The sequence below is a fragment of the Haemorhous mexicanus genome, chromosome 3, assembly GCF_027477595.1.
Source record: "Haemorhous mexicanus isolate bHaeMex1 chromosome 3, bHaeMex1.pri, whole genome shotgun sequence".
NCBI lineage: Eukaryota > Metazoa > Chordata > Aves > Passeriformes > Fringillidae > Haemorhous > Haemorhous mexicanus.
The window spans coordinates 97,374,836-97,390,260 of record NC_082343.1 but is presented as its reverse complement, the minus strand read 5'-3'; the positions used below and the strand labels follow the sequence as shown (position 1 = coordinate 97,390,260).

At 38.2% G+C, this 15,425-nt stretch overlaps 1 protein-coding gene across 1 annotated transcript in view; it reads left to right on the top strand.

Moving 5' to 3' along the window:
• The first annotated feature begins 2,753 nt into the window (after nt 1-2,753).
• The window catches only part of MYOM2 (myomesin 2), a 76,179-nt gene continuing 63,507 nt past the window's right edge, over nt 2,754-15,425 (top strand). The window contains exons 1-7 of the mRNA XM_059842788.1: nt 2,754-2,839; nt 7,764-7,841; nt 9,703-9,835; nt 10,851-10,970; nt 12,588-12,726; nt 12,903-13,060; nt 13,932-14,024. Coding sequence (XP_059698771.1) covers nt 9,729-9,835; nt 10,851-10,970; nt 12,588-12,726; nt 12,903-13,060; nt 13,932-14,024 — 617 coding nt within the window. The 5' untranslated portion in view covers nt 2,754-2,839; nt 7,764-7,841; nt 9,703-9,728. The remainder of the gene's footprint in view (nt 2,840-7,763; nt 7,842-9,702; nt 9,836-10,850; nt 10,971-12,587; nt 12,727-12,902; nt 13,061-13,931; nt 14,025-15,425) is intronic.

Below are 15,425 nucleotides of genomic sequence, written 5' to 3'. Positions count from 1 at the left end.
TTGTCTTTCATTTGTGATATTAAGGGAGATGCTGAGACTTGGGTAACTGTGAAGAGAGACTCTAAGATCACCAGTGCATGGCATCCATTGTTGTAGCATGGCTATAGAAACCTGTGTGAATAATTAGGACTGCTGCAGAGGTGAGGAACCTCATTGCTAGTTACCAATCTTTTAGTTTATATGAAGTTATAAATATGCAACAAGCATTTGAAGAAATCAGCAGTTAACATGTCAACAAAGCTGGGCTTCAGAAGCTGCCATACAAAGATGCATTAGGCTTTCTTGGAACTGGAGAAAGATAAAAGCACAAGGCCACTACTATGGTACTCTTATAGGCTAAAAGCATACATCTTCTAACACTATTAAATTTCATTTCATTGCTGTTTTGATGTTTAATCCAATGGCTAAAATGCTAACACCTCTTGTTCCTGAGCTCCATTTCAGTTCTTTGTCTTTCCCTTTGCTGGAGTAGTTGAGACATTACTTAGGCCTGTATCAGTTAAGCAACCCACATCAAGGGACTGACAGAAGATAAAGAAGTAATTCTGAAATACCAAATTCACAGAAGGATTTTAGCACATGCTAAGTTTACAATGCTTGAGTAATCCTTTTGATACCCTGTTAAATCTCTGCTTTAGAAAAGTTCTTAGGGAAGGTCTTCTATTTGGGAAGTGGAAGGATCAGGAGAGGGCACCTTCTGTGTTAGGGGAGAAGTAGGAATATAATGTAAATTAATTCACAGTTAAAATGCTGGATTTTTTTTTTTTTTTTTTTTTTTGCTCTGCTGCTTAAATTTCACTGCCTGTGAATAGCACAATATTGCACTTTCTCTTCTATCTTATTTTGTAGTGTCTATGAAGAGAAGAGGAATTTATTTATTGTCTTTCCTGGAAACGACCTGGGACTAGCCCTCCTACCTAGCTTGTTCTTGCCTTTGGCATTTTTCCCACAGTTCTTAGGATGCACTTCCATATTTTTGTCATCCAGCCACACCCTGAAGGAAACTTAAAATAGAAGAGTGCTCAAGTGTAAAGGCAGACAGAGCAGGCTGTAAATGCCTCCATTTATGTAGAGATAATAAATATAGAATGAGAAATGAAAAGCAGAGTGTAGTGAGAACTTTAAAGTCTTCCTGAAAAATGACCTTTTACCTCCCACAGGAAAATTCAAAAGGAGAGAAGAGATGGAGCTGGGTAAGTAAAGTGGGTTTGCTCTGGATTATTACATGCTAATTACTTTGACAGCTGCTTCTGAAGCAACATCTACATTCAGGGCATATGCAGTCATTCCACTCTGTCTGTCTCTGTAGGTCTAATTCTGTCAGACTGAGTTATAATTCAAGATCAATGGGAGAAAGGGAGAAGTCTGTTTCAAGCAAATGGTAGCCCTAGATGATACAAAAGTAAGAAATATCCTCACCAGAGCTATTTAGGAAACTTGGATGAACACTGCAGATGGGATAAGAATCAGTGATTTAAAGGCTTCTCCACCTCTTGCTCTGCTTCCCTACATGCATACATAAGAAGAATATATGGCTTAAAGAGCATACTGTTCATGTATCAAAGTGTCACATACCAAGAAGTGGAATAGATTGTCATTTAGTGACTTTGACAATGACTGGATTTCTGTATAAATAAATTGAAAATAAGTCTTGTTATTTTCAAATAAATTTAAGATCAGTGAATTCCCTACCGTTTGTATGTTGCTGACTCGCTGATTATTTGAGTCATTGTGGGCTAAGTCATGAGGTGTGATTAGGTCTGCCATATAGCCAGGTTTCCTCAGGCATGTTGTTCTATTTCCAGACAGAATAAGAGGAAGGTGATTAATTATTCATGCTTGTCACAAAGCCTTGTGAGAGGTCCTACCCTTCCTTCCCTTCCCCCATATGGATGCAATCCCTGTGGGGCTGTCTCTCACCAGAATGGGGCAGAGTGACTGATCCCAAGCCTACCAGCTCTGCAGAGCCAGTGCTGCCAGACCCTGCCATCTCAGCATGTCAGAGCCATCACAGTGGTGCCTTGTGGCTTCTGGACAGACACCCAGGAGCCTTGCAGGCAGCAAGCATCCATTTTAGTAAGTAATAATCAGGAACCATCAGGGAGCACCAAGGTCTCACAGAGCTGACTGCTTTGGCTGTATTTTTTCCTCTGCATGCTTATGTCTCTAAGCATATTAAATTCTTCCTACTTTACCTACAAGACATAGAAAAATCTCTCTCAGATTGCCTACTGATGTAATAGAGATGAAAATAATAGGGGTTTTACACAATTGGTATGCCTTCATATGTTGCAGACATTTTCACATTCAGAGAGCTCTTAAGGAAGCAATAGGGAGGCTCATTTTACAGCCTGAAGCACCAAGGGGATCTCATGTCTCTACTGATAATATTCTGGAGTTTATGGCTCCTTACTGGTCTTCTAAGTTACTGATTATTTTAAAACTTCAAACTTTTCTAAATAAAAAATTTAAGCTGTTTTCTGGCATTCAATTGCTTCCCATGTGCTTGGTGTTGCTGGGGAAAGAAGCCCCACTTTTAACATAAGTAACTGCTTTTTTAAAGAATGGGTTTGTCTTTGATTAAAATTCAGTATTAAACTTCATATAGGCTAATGCTTTTCTTTTGCCTTGATATCACTCCCTTATTACGTATTAGGCTGACCCCAGTTTTGGGAGAATCACTTGGTTAGTCTAAATATAGCATTGCCTCTGCCCTTAAATAGGAGTGAAGGGGCAGTAGCCTTTAGAGAGGAGAATTATTTGTTTTCCTTGGGCAGTGTTTGCTAAGCTGGGAAAGGCTGGTCTTCCTCTCTGCTTTACAGTTTTTCTATATCCTTAGGTAAGTCAATTTTCTATCCCTGTTTTTCTTGTACAGAACAAATGAGAGTGCTTGTAGGAGGAGGTTGAGTGCTTTCCTGTAAAAAAAAAATTATTTTCTTCAGGGAAAACAAATGATAAGTGGAAGACAAATTGATTCATGGAGACAAAAAAAAATAAAGTAAGATTTTTTTGTCCTGTCCTGTTTTGTCACCTTGATTTTATTGTGCATTACATTCCCTCTGTTTCTTTCTGCATATAAAGAACTACATTGCAGAAATCCATAGCTCTATTCCTTTATGTGCTTTTCCAATTGCACAAATATTGGCAATGCCACTTTCTTGTGGGCTTATACTCAATGATTTTTTCTGAAGTTTGTGTGTAAATAATTAAGCATAAAATCCTATAGTAGCTGGCACAACTATTTGACCTGCTGAAGAATGGGATGTTGGTAGGCAAAAAAAAAAAAAAAAGACCACCTACTTTTATTTTGTGTCTGACATGCTTTCCAGAAGATGTGTTTCTGGTGTCTGTATTGCTCTAAATTAAGTGATTTGTTCTGCGCCACATGAAAATTCCAGCTAAATACCACTGATAGTGTCCTGGGAAATCAAGTTCATGCTCTTGAAATTGATGCCTGTGTGTTGATAATGCCTATGAGCCAATAAAAGTACTATTATGAAGGGTAATGAATGCTGGCATGGTGGGAAATGATTTTTATAATCTCACTGTCCAACGTTCTTAGCTGTCCAGTTGAAAGGATAGAATACACTTGCCAAATGAAGTGAAGACTTTAAACTTTATCAGAACATGTTTGAACATTTGGAATGCTAGGGTGGCAAGGATCCAAGTCAATGTGGACAAATTTAGCCTCATTTAATTCCCAGTCTTGTATGAGCATGAATTCACAAGGTAACATCCACATTAGTACCCTATCTTGGATATATACTGCTCAGTTTCTATTAGAGATATGGAAAGAAATTCAGTTTGGAAGCTTCCACTCCTCTCCTTCATGTGAGTCACAGAAAATGCAAAATTGCATTATTTTATAGACTCACTAAAATACAGGATCTGGTGCTTCCCTCCACCACAATTACCTTGTTGGAGGGAAGGGGTGCCCATGACTCCGCCTGCTGCTCACCTCCACAGAAAAAAGGTCCCTATCAAGGGTTGTGGATATGACTGTGACCACCTATAATACATTTCAAATTAACTCCACACTAACTGTTCTGGCTAGAGTGTGAAACAAGCCATTCAGGGACTATTACAATGTCAAGGTGTTCACTCTAACTAATCATAGATGTGCTATAGCAAAATAATTGCATTAAACTGCTGAATCTATCTGTATGTCATTGAAAACAGTATCATTTGATGTTGGGAAATGTTGAAAGTTTACTTATTTAGAACATATGAAATTAGTAAAAATGATAGACAAATCTGGGATGGCTGGTACTGTCAGCTGCTTGAAAATGTTGCTTTATTGGGTATTCAGATAACTAGAAAAAGAGGAGAGGACTCTTGAATTTTTTTTTTTTTTTTTTGTTAGTATGTTTAATAACAAAAGTAAGCCATGCATTTCAGGGAATTACTTGAATCTGTTTAAACCAATTGGTGAAATCAGGAAAATACTATTTCCATGAAAAGGAGGTGTGGTCAGTAAAACATAAGACTGAACATGATGTTGCTAAAGAAATAAAAAAAAAAAACACCCACAAAAACTGTTCAAGCTTGCAGAATGATGTCTGGAATCAAGTGAGAATTCCATATGATTTTTTTTTTTTAAATTATTATGTGGTCTGAACAAGATCTTCGACAGAAGGCCTGAAACATTTTAAAATGACAGTATATTTGAGTAGGTTTTTCAATCACAAAACATAATTTTCTGCGGAAGATCTAAATATACACATGTGTACAGAAAAAAAAAGACTGGAGAGACATATTAGAAATTTTGTCAAATCGTTTTTTTATCAAATTAGTTTCTTATCAAAATGGAGAAGAATTACCCAGATCCTCTATATACCATTCTATTTAGACTGCAGTGTCTAGAGCTGCATAATGACTCATGATGGTTTTACAAGATTTCCACCAAAGTCAGTTTATGGGAGAAAATGATAATATGTTATTAAGTCTGCAATCTCTACAGCATGGATATAACCATCTGGAAAGGACTGCATATTTTTTGAGGCAATATGGTAATGTTTTATTCTGGCAATTAGGAGCAATTAATAGAAGGTGGAGTTTTTTTCTGTCTTTCATTATGGTATGTAGGTGATATGGATTTAAATATATTTTATCAGTTGCATATCAAGGGCTTTTATGCACCATAAATTATAAGCTGGCAGCTTCCTGAAAACATATAACTTTGAACAATGTGGAGAACAGCTAGCAGAGCAAGAGACAGGTAGAGAAAGAAATGTCTAAGAAAAAAGCAGGACATGTCCTCAAATCAGTGCAAATGGACAAAGAAATTTCTGTCTACGTGAGGACAGGCAAGAACTCGTGAACAACTTTTGGCACTTCTGCAGATGGCCAGGAACAGAGATGAGCACAGAAGTGCATGTTGCATGGTATAGCACTGGCAGGTCAGGCTGAGAAAATACATGCTGTACAGTGCATTGCTCATGACACGAGCCTTCTGAACCTGGGAGTGCCAGTTATCTGTCCATGGTGAGTGCAGCCATGTTCTTCTTACCATGGCATTTGTCAAGCCATCCATCAATTTAGCTGGTTGTGTGCCTGCTCTCTGAGGCAATGTAAATGATCATGCTACAATTTACTGCTTGTCCTTTACATCTTAAATTAACTCACTTATCAGACTAACAATGTTTATATCCGACCCTTGGCTTCTCTGCTCAAGAATGTGGCCCCTTGTCACGTGGTCCTAGATTATGGCTTTCTATTCAGGTCACTGTTACTGTGTCACAAAACTATGCATATCGTGACCTGTGAGCTTGGCCTTTTACTCATGTTCAAGTAAAAATTGTTATATATATGCTACAAAGCATGAAGAAATGTATGTTTTTGTAAACTGACTTGAATAGTCTAATTCACCTGTGGTTGATGTCATTAATCCTTAAGGACACTTTGGCTGAGGTAATATTTTTCTTTGTGTTTAATAATCTTCTGAATGGTTTATACAGCACATAGATTTGTGCACTTTAATTCCTTTTGATGTCCTCAGCATCTTCAGTCAAACAAACAAATAGGAATAATAATAACAAAAAGAAAGGAGTACAATGATGCTACATTGCACTAACAATGTAAAGGTCAGATGAGACACAAAATGCTTTAGGATCACCTTTTCCTCGGAATTCTAGGTTTTTTCCTTGAAATCCAAGGGTCATTAATAGGATGTGCATGGATGTAATTCAAGGATTGTTTATGACACACAGGCCATGTATTTCAGCAACACCTCCAAAATTCTTTCAGTAGAACTTGGTAAATAAGACTTTAGATTTGCTTTTTAATTTGTTATAATCATTCAGATAATTAATTTGTCTTTCTCTAGACTTATGATTTTTTGTCATTGTTGTTATTGGGCTCTCAATTTTCCACTGGGATTTTCCCCCCAATTTCTCTGCCAGATCTCTTCCTTCATCTCACTTTTGAGTCAGTTCTACCAATTCACTTGACAATATAACTAGGTCTCTAGACACTGTCATTAATAAAATATTGGTTCATCTAAATCAATAAATTCACTGGGGTTAAGTTCTCATCAGCATATCATGTTCTCTGTCTTAGTTGTAGGTTGTCTAAATATTAGAATATATTTCAAAAATCTCATATAAATGTGTATCAGTGGAAAACTGGTAAAACAGTCAATATATTGTTCCTAGGAATACAGTATACACTTCTTTTATCAGGAGGTCAATACTCTATGTGCTATTTTGACAGTGGGACTTTGATTTTGCTCTTCTGATACTTGTCTTTGCAGCACTATTAAGTATTAAATACGTACTCTGAGAATGTTGTTTTAATTAACTGATGATTATTATTACATTTGGAATTGTTGCCAGGCAGCTCCCCTCTGTGTTAACAGAAGGCAGGGTGAGTCTGGCTGCTAAAAAGATCTGTCAATTACTTGTGTGAAGGAGGTGAGTGGATGGCTACCCTTGTTTCTATACTAAAGGTGTTTGGATAAATGTGAAAAATATATGAATGAAAATTTGAGGAGTCCTGGGTGCTGTCATATAGAAGAAAATACACTAATTAAAATGTAAGTTTTACATTTAGTGAAAAAGGCTGGACTGTAAATGACAATGGTGTTTTCTTCTCTCTCAAAAATGAGAATAGCTTAGACTGATCTATCCAGATAAATGAGCATTACTCTGCAATCCTTGCAATCCTTATAAAGTGGATCTCAGTGAGAATTATATATGTAGCAACATTTACATTGCATGTTGATAAGTTCACAGAATTATTCAACTTGGCCACATGTGAACATGAGTAGTGCTTAACAGTGGAGTGAGTTTAATCTATATTTCACTTTTACACCTTTATTTAGGCAAAAAGGCTAATAAAATAGAAAAAAGGGAAAATTATGCCATTAATTATCCAGTTAACATAAGAACTAATGTGGAAATCCAGTGTCATATACACAATAGTCATACAGTTAGTTAGCAGGAAGAAAACCAATGTTCAATGTCTGCAGATGTAGAGTCACATGATGTACAGATATCAAAACTCAGAGAAGCCAAGGCTGCTCATGGGTCTGTGCAACTCTGCTCATGTAACCAAAACATTTTGTCATGTGATGGGTTAATAGGTCTGTGAGGGGTCCCTGTCAGCTCAGCATTGTATGAGGTCATCTGACTGAGCCAGCATCTCTGTGAGGTGCCCAACTAACTTGGATCACGCTTACTTTCATATTTCTCAATAGACATGGCAATATATTTCTTTAATGCCCCTCAGTAATGTTGTAAACCTGTTTGATTTTTTTTTTGCAGTGTCTTGTGCTTTGCCTAAAGCTCTCATTACTGAACCTGTGACTGGTCATTCTCATATCTTGAAAAAGAACTGAAAAGGTAACTGTAAGTTATGCAGAAGCTGCAGCTAGGAGGTGATAAATTGTGGAAATATCTTTAGATCTCTGAACATTTTAAAATAAGATGTGACTTCTATTAAGTATATCTCCTGTTTGCACCTTAATTTTTCTTGGAAAAGTAAAAGTAGCTGATATGAGAATATCATAATTTGGGAGCACCTGGCTCTGCTTTTGACTATCTGCAAGTAACAATCAGACAGAGTTACAGTTTTTTACTCTTAACCAATGACTAGCAATTCCTTTTTTTGATAAATACTATGTGCTGGAAATATGGTATATATTAACTGTCATTTTTATTTGTTAAATGTTTTATCTAAATGAGTTTATAAGATTTCTTTTCAAATCCCTTTGAGCTTTCATTCGATATACATCATGATGCTGCTTATTTATGTGACTTTTTGTTACAAATTTGGACTTTTGGTGTGGGTCTGAAGCAGGTTCTCTTTGCATGGTCTACATCCAGGCAGGACCAGGCTGTGGGGAGCTGGAGACTGGTTCTGCTCTGTCATTTCTGGGGCAGAAACTGATGGCCCTGGGGACTGACATAGGGTCCTGGGCTGTGGGCAGGGTAGGAGGAACTCTGGAGGAGGCTGGACTGGGACAGTCAAGTTCATTGCTGTCCTCAGGACCCTGACAAACTCCTAATGTGTTCCCTGGGTGTGCTGGTGTTGCTTCACTTGCCAAGGGTGCCCTGAGGTGGATCCCAGGCTGTGCCTCAGGCTGTGCCCTGGGTGCTGGCATGGAGTTGGCAGCCTGCACCCTACAGGGAGCACAACAGGGACACTCCCCTAAGCTTTTAGTAGGGAACTGGATGTCACTGCAGTAATTTACCTGACTAAACCTTCATCTGCTTTACTGACTTATGCTGGGAGCTTGCTTCTGTTGTCACTGAAGTGTAGGTGCCTTGTGGGGGAGGTTTTGGCAGTTCAGTTGGGATCCCTCACCACTGCTTGGTACAAATGGCCCAGGAGTAGAGAACCCCACACCCCACTGAGACTGCAGTTACACAAGCTGGCACCTACTCACAACGTGGCTTGTGATATTCCCCGCTTTTGCAAGAAGTTGTCATCATATTTCTAGTGAGGAAAAAGGAATGTGGGCATCTCCAGGTTCTTTTAATAATGTAGCTGGTAATCTACTTATCTGTAACTCAGTGGGAAACGTGCGCTTGTCCCCCACACTGCTTCTAGGGCACCCTGAATGTTTCTTAGAACCTTCCATCCAAATATTGATCAAAAACTATGCCATACTTTGGAGAAAGTCCACAAGAAGGAAACCAGAATGATTTATAGTCCAGAAAAATAACCCATGAGGGAAGATTGCATGAGCCAGCTTTGTTGAGTTTAAACAAGAAAGCAGGAAAGAAAAGTAAAGAAAATCTTCAACAGGCTGCTACAAAAGTGAGCGAATACTGTCTATTTGTTGTCATGGTGAATGGAACAAAACATAGCGAGCATAAATTGCCAAAGTGGAAAATGTGAAAGGTTTGAAGAGCAGAGAGCTGAAATGTCTAACAATGGCCAAAAGACTGTCAAATTTCCATCTCTGGAAATTTCTCTGGAGGCGTTAAATGACATCTGCAAAGAAGGAGAAAAACAATCTGGTGAAATATCTTTCATGCTATCATCTGTGATTCTGTAGCTCACACTGCACGACTGATAAGGGACAGCCTGAGGTGCCCACGTGTGTGACTGATGGCTCTATTTGTCACAAATTGCTGCAATTTTGTACATTCGGACATATTCACACACATGTCTACACATCAAAAAATATCAAAGAGTCTGAAATATATGGCTAAATGTGTGCATGGCTAAATATATGGCTAACTTCACTCTCTGCAGGAATTACTGGCTGTCACAGAGGAAGTATGTCTTCAGTAGCAGTGCCATTTTACCAGAGGAGGCACAAGCACTTCGATCAGTCCTATCGCAACATTCAGACAAGATATGTACTTGAGGAGTATGCAGCAAGAAAGTAAGTGCTGTGTATTTGAGCATAAGCAGGTCTCTGTTTTGGGTAGTCAGTTCTTACAATCAAGATACTTACCTTTCTCCTCCACCCCAAAATATGTGATTTATACAGAATGATAGTTTTCCACTTCCTTCCATTGGCATGCTCCTTGTCTGTAGTCTCCCACCAGCATAGCTAAATTTCCTAGCAACCTTGCAAGATACCTACACAGGCCTTTTAGCTTAGGATCTGTCCTGTTTGGTACCACTAAATTTAAAATTCTTCCTTGAAGGCTAAAATTGAAACTCTGACTTAAGAAAAATTGCCATGAAATTTATTGTAAGTCATAGAAACAACTTCTTACCCATTCTCCTGTATGACATGATGATATTCCTTCTCCTGAAGTTGGCTATAACTAATTATAGGTTCTGTGATTCAATTTCCTTTTTAAACTTAAATGAAAGCCTAATTTTTCTCATTTGAAATCTCAGCATTTTAACCAGAAAATACACATTCTTTGTATCTCAAAGCCTGAAACTTTGCATTGTGGTTGCTTCAGAATCACCGTTCTCCCTACTTAGTAATTAACTTATCTACCTAATTGTCTAGCTGGTCCAGTTTCCCTTATGAAAGAGGAAAGTTGCAGAAAGATCTGTGAAATACAGAAAAGCAGGAACACTTTGAAACAGACAATGCTATGGGGAATTTTTATGATTTGTGTATTAGACAGTCTGGTACCCTTGGGGTTCACTGAAATGCTATCATCACACCTGAATGATTGAAGACTGAAATAAATATAAATTTAATAGAATGAAATAAAAATGCCTAATGACCCCAGTGACAGATGATGGGCATTAAGCCCTGGAAGGACAAGTGACAATCACCACTTAGTGCAGCCAGTGAGAATGCAAAGGTTTCTTGCTGAGCAGTGCTCAGTCATGGTGTTCAGCTCATTGAGCTCAAAGTAATTTCTTTGACATTTGTGAGTTCATGTTTTACCTGAATTGCTGGGTTATAACAATGTCTTTTATATTTGAAGGGCTGCTTCCAGGCAGGCTGCTTATTATGAATCATCTGGCTTGGGCAAAACCACATGCAGACTCTGTGCCAGGAGGGCACGAACCTTGGCACACGAAGCAATGCAGGAATCCAGGAAAAGGTAAAGCTCTGTTGGTCCACTCTGACCTGTGCAGTGGCTCTGGTCCCAGCTCTTTTGCCAGGGCTCTTTTCAGAGTTGACAGGACTGGAGGCTTCTCTGTCACTGTTCTTCACTAACCTATTTTGGCTGGAACACTAAATGACTGAGTGTCACTTTCAGTCTCATATTTCAACCCAGAGTTGTTCCCCTGGTCCCCACTCTGACCCTTGAAAACAGCTTTAAACCAAAAATAAATTAGAATCCAGCTGGTACCCAGAACTCATTTTGAACAGAGCTATTCCACTATTCCTAAATTTCTAATTTGGATCAATTTAAATGTTTTAAATTCTTTCCTGAATATCAAAAGGGTTTACTGTCATGTCTCAGTTACTGCCTTGATAAGATGTCCCAGAGTAACCATGCTGATGACAGTATCCCTCTTAGTGAATTTCACTGTTTCTGCTCTGCTTTGCTCTACAGTTACTGCACCAAAGACATGGGGGATTTATATTATGAGAAGGAATTCTGCCGTGTTTGTAGAAAATATGTTGTGCAAATCATATACATCTGTATGGTTCTGGTACTTGGATTGGTTTGAAATATATACCCTCAGAACAGAAATCTCTAGGAAAATCAAATTATTTTGTATAGTTTAATTTAGGTTTTAAAAACTGTTTTAAAATTCAGCAATATAAAAAAATGGCAAGACATGGTTGGTATTTAAAATCCATTGAAATGGTAGGTACAAATAATTTTTTTTTAAGTATCAGAAAAATAATATCTTGATTCACTGAATTTTGTTGAAGTTTTCTTATTTGGGTTATGCTTTCAAAGTCTTGCCATATGTTGGCGATATTGACAGACATGTTAGAAATATCTGATATTCACTACCTTCTTTTGTCCTGGGAAAGAAAAGAAAATCAGCATGTTTACTGAATCAGCATGAATGAAGGAAACTGAGCTAGCTCCTCCTAAAAACGTTTATCAGTCGGGGTATTTTTAGGAATTCTGAAAAATCTGTGGAATTGGGTTTTCAGGGAACAACTCACAATTTTTTCCAAACTTTATACTTTTCCTGGTAGTTTCTCTAATACTTCCTGCTCATCCTTGTCAAGGGACAGCTTTTTTTGCATACAACTGTTCATCAAACCCTTGTGAACTCCTTGGTCTGTATCTTTCAGGTGGTACAGCCCATGGAGCTACAAGAGCTCTCAGGTTCTAAAGCTTCTAAAGCTAAGGGTACTATGTAAGCTAGGCACAACTTTTAAAAGGTTGTTAAAAGGAACAGAACTTGCCTTCACTCCTCTGCCTTGTGCCCATGGGAAGGAAAAATCAGGGGCCAGAAGGAGGGTAGGCAGGTTCTTGATCTTGATTACCAGAGGACTCTGGGGAATCTTGTAAGTGTGACCATAACAGAATTCAAGACTTAGAGATATGGCCCCACAAATACAGAGGGAAAGAATATGAAGAAAGTTCACATGATTTTGCATACTCAGGATATGCAGAGAGATGCTAAGAATGATTCCTAACCTAAAATATCCTACTGATATGGTTTCACAGCCCTTGGTACCCTGATGTGTATGTGTGACAAACTTAAACTTTCACAGTGGTTACCTGATTTTTTTTCTTGTCCCACAGGAGTCATGAGCAAAAGTCTCATGTAAGTGATGAGAAAAGAATTCGTTTTGCCAGTGAGTTGTCTGCTCTGGAAAAAGAGATTCACACTGCCAGGCACCGTGCTCGAGAACATCTGGATAGACTTGCTGTGCAAAGAATGGTACCTGCTGAATCTTTTTGCTCCTATGCAAAAATAATTACAAGATGCATTGAAATTTAGGCCTGTGCTTCAACTATGAGTAATGATTAAACATTTTATAGTGAATTTAAGGTTGGATCTCCTACCCTATTTGAGTCTGGTGCCAGATGCTTCTTTTCTTTTCCCATGTTTAATAGGTAGAAGAAAATATGGCTCTGGAAAGACATATCATTGAAGAAAGAATTAGTCGAGCCCCTGAAATTCTAGTGCGCCTGAGGTCTCACACCATCTGGGAAAAGATGTCTGTGAGCCTTTGCTTTACTGTACAAGGATTTCCAACGCCTGTTGTACAATGGTAAGGCACTGGCCTTTCCTAGCCCTCTAAAAATGTTGTTAAGCTTTTTTCATTTGAAAGTTATGCCATTACTGATAAGTGTCATGTATATAATGGCTTTGTTAAATCCCCTTTATAATCCTCCTAGATGTGCTAGATTGTAGCAGTTGATACTGCAGTGGAAGGAGTGGGAGGAAAACTTGCTGAGTGGCCCCGAGCAATGTGAGAAACAAACTCAAGCATTTCAGACAGGGGAAGGCATTCCAGTCTTTCTGGCCAATGAGTTTCCTGAACACAAAGTAGCAAGTGGCAAACTACACAGAACTCACAGGCTACTTTCTAAGCCTGGGTAAATGAGTACAGCACCACTCTTGTCACGGGCCGTATCTGTGGTCATTGAGCAGGACATAAAGGTCCTTTCAGCTGCCCTCCTCTCTGCACAGGTGCTGTCCTATAAATATGAAAGCCTCAGACTGGACTGTAAAGACCTAACATGAGGCATAATTCTGTTGCTTCTCCCCTTTTTTTTTTGTGCGGGTGTTTTACTGTGATAGAAGATAAAGTTTGCTTCCCATCTTGTGTCAGGGTTAGTGGATTTGAAAGTTCAAGCCCTGTGCCATCTTCTCTTTACTTTTTTCCTCATCTTCTAGATTGAGTCATCTTTTTCCACTTCCTTGCTGCTATGATGGTCCTGCTTTACCTTCATGGCCCAATATGTATCTATCCATATATACTGGAAAATACTCTGTGCAAGCAGAGAGATTTCAGATGATGGGAAATGATATGTTCATCCAAAGATCTACCAGATTAAGGAATGATATTTATGAGTTTATTTATTCCTTTATTCCTTTATTTTTTTATTTATGAATTTTATTTTTTCCTTGATTGTCAGGTACAAAAATGAGGAATTGATTTCTCCTGCAAGTGATCCAACAAAGTACAGAATTGAAAGCAAATATGGAGTACATGTGTTACATATAAACAGGTAAATCTTTCTGGGGAATAAACCTGCTTTTTTACACTCTATACAAAGTATTTTATATCAAATAAAATTTAAAATTCACACAAGGGCTATAGGAGAATTGTTAAATTCAGCACACTTTTCTATTGGCACTCACTTTTAGGCTGGAGAAAGTTCACTGAGTACCTGAATATTCGATTATGAAAATGAAATGATAAATTAGATATTTTTATTCACTAACTTCAGCAATCTATGAGATATAAAAAGAAGAGACAGGTAGCTGAAAAAAATGATAGTTCCTTTTTTATTAGAATTATATCTTCTCAGCATTTGAAGTGGAAAATTATATGTTCTTGTCATGATGAAACTCTTTTAGGTAAACAAAATTATAGCTGGGCAGGGCAGGGATACATGGCTGTATTTGTTTTACTATATGCTAGGTCCTGCTTAATTTTTCACCTCCTTTTTTTTTATCTTCTACTAAGTAAGGAAGTGTAAATCACTTTTTTTTTTTAAAGTTCTAATGAAATTAATTTTATTTTTCAAAATGTTAACTTTGTGATATAGAACATGCTTGGGCATAACAGCTTCCCATAAACTAATCCCATGCTTTCTGAAACAATTGAAATGTTGCATGTGACTTGGTGTATGCTTTTAAAAAAAGTATAAAAACTCAAATAAAAATGAAGGAATTACTACAATATTTAAATAGAAAATTAATATCTAGAGCAAAGACAGAAACCCCTTATTTTAATTTCTCCAGAGCATGAGCATCAGCTGTGCTGAAACAGCTGGAATATTTGTGGCTAACACTTGTCTGGCCAAACATTTAATCTTCTGTCCTGAAGCCATCTGTCAGCAGTGGAAGCAGCCCTGAGCACAGCCTTGTGGCATTAGTACAGAAAATAAGTGCATAATTTCTTCTGTCTTTGGGAAAGACTACTTGCCTTTGTCATCCTGCAGCCCAACTCTCAACCTTTTCATAGCTCAGGATGGGAGAAACACATCCGTGTACAGAACCTGGCAGCAGGAATCACCAGACTGCTGCTTCCTAAGGTGCTTCAAAGGCACTCAGTCTTCTGCCCCCAGGCCATGCTTGCTAACTGCTCTCTGTACCCATGGACTCTGTTCATTCCACTGTTTCTTCCTACCAAGATTACTTTTGAAAATAATCACAGGAGGTTAAAATATAAAACCGGCTTGTCCTTTTGCACTCCTCTCCCTTTTAGCAGGGAAATGGAAAACTCTCCCCTTTGTCTGGATATGTGTGAGTGCCAGTCAGGAGATGAAACTTTGGTCACTTCCTGATGGTGAGTGGCTGTGACTGTTTATTTCCCTTGGTTAGCACTCCTGAGGAGCTGCTTGATGACTCCAGATGCTGGTTATGTAGTTGTAGGTCCCCGTGTGACATTTTGGGAGTAAGTA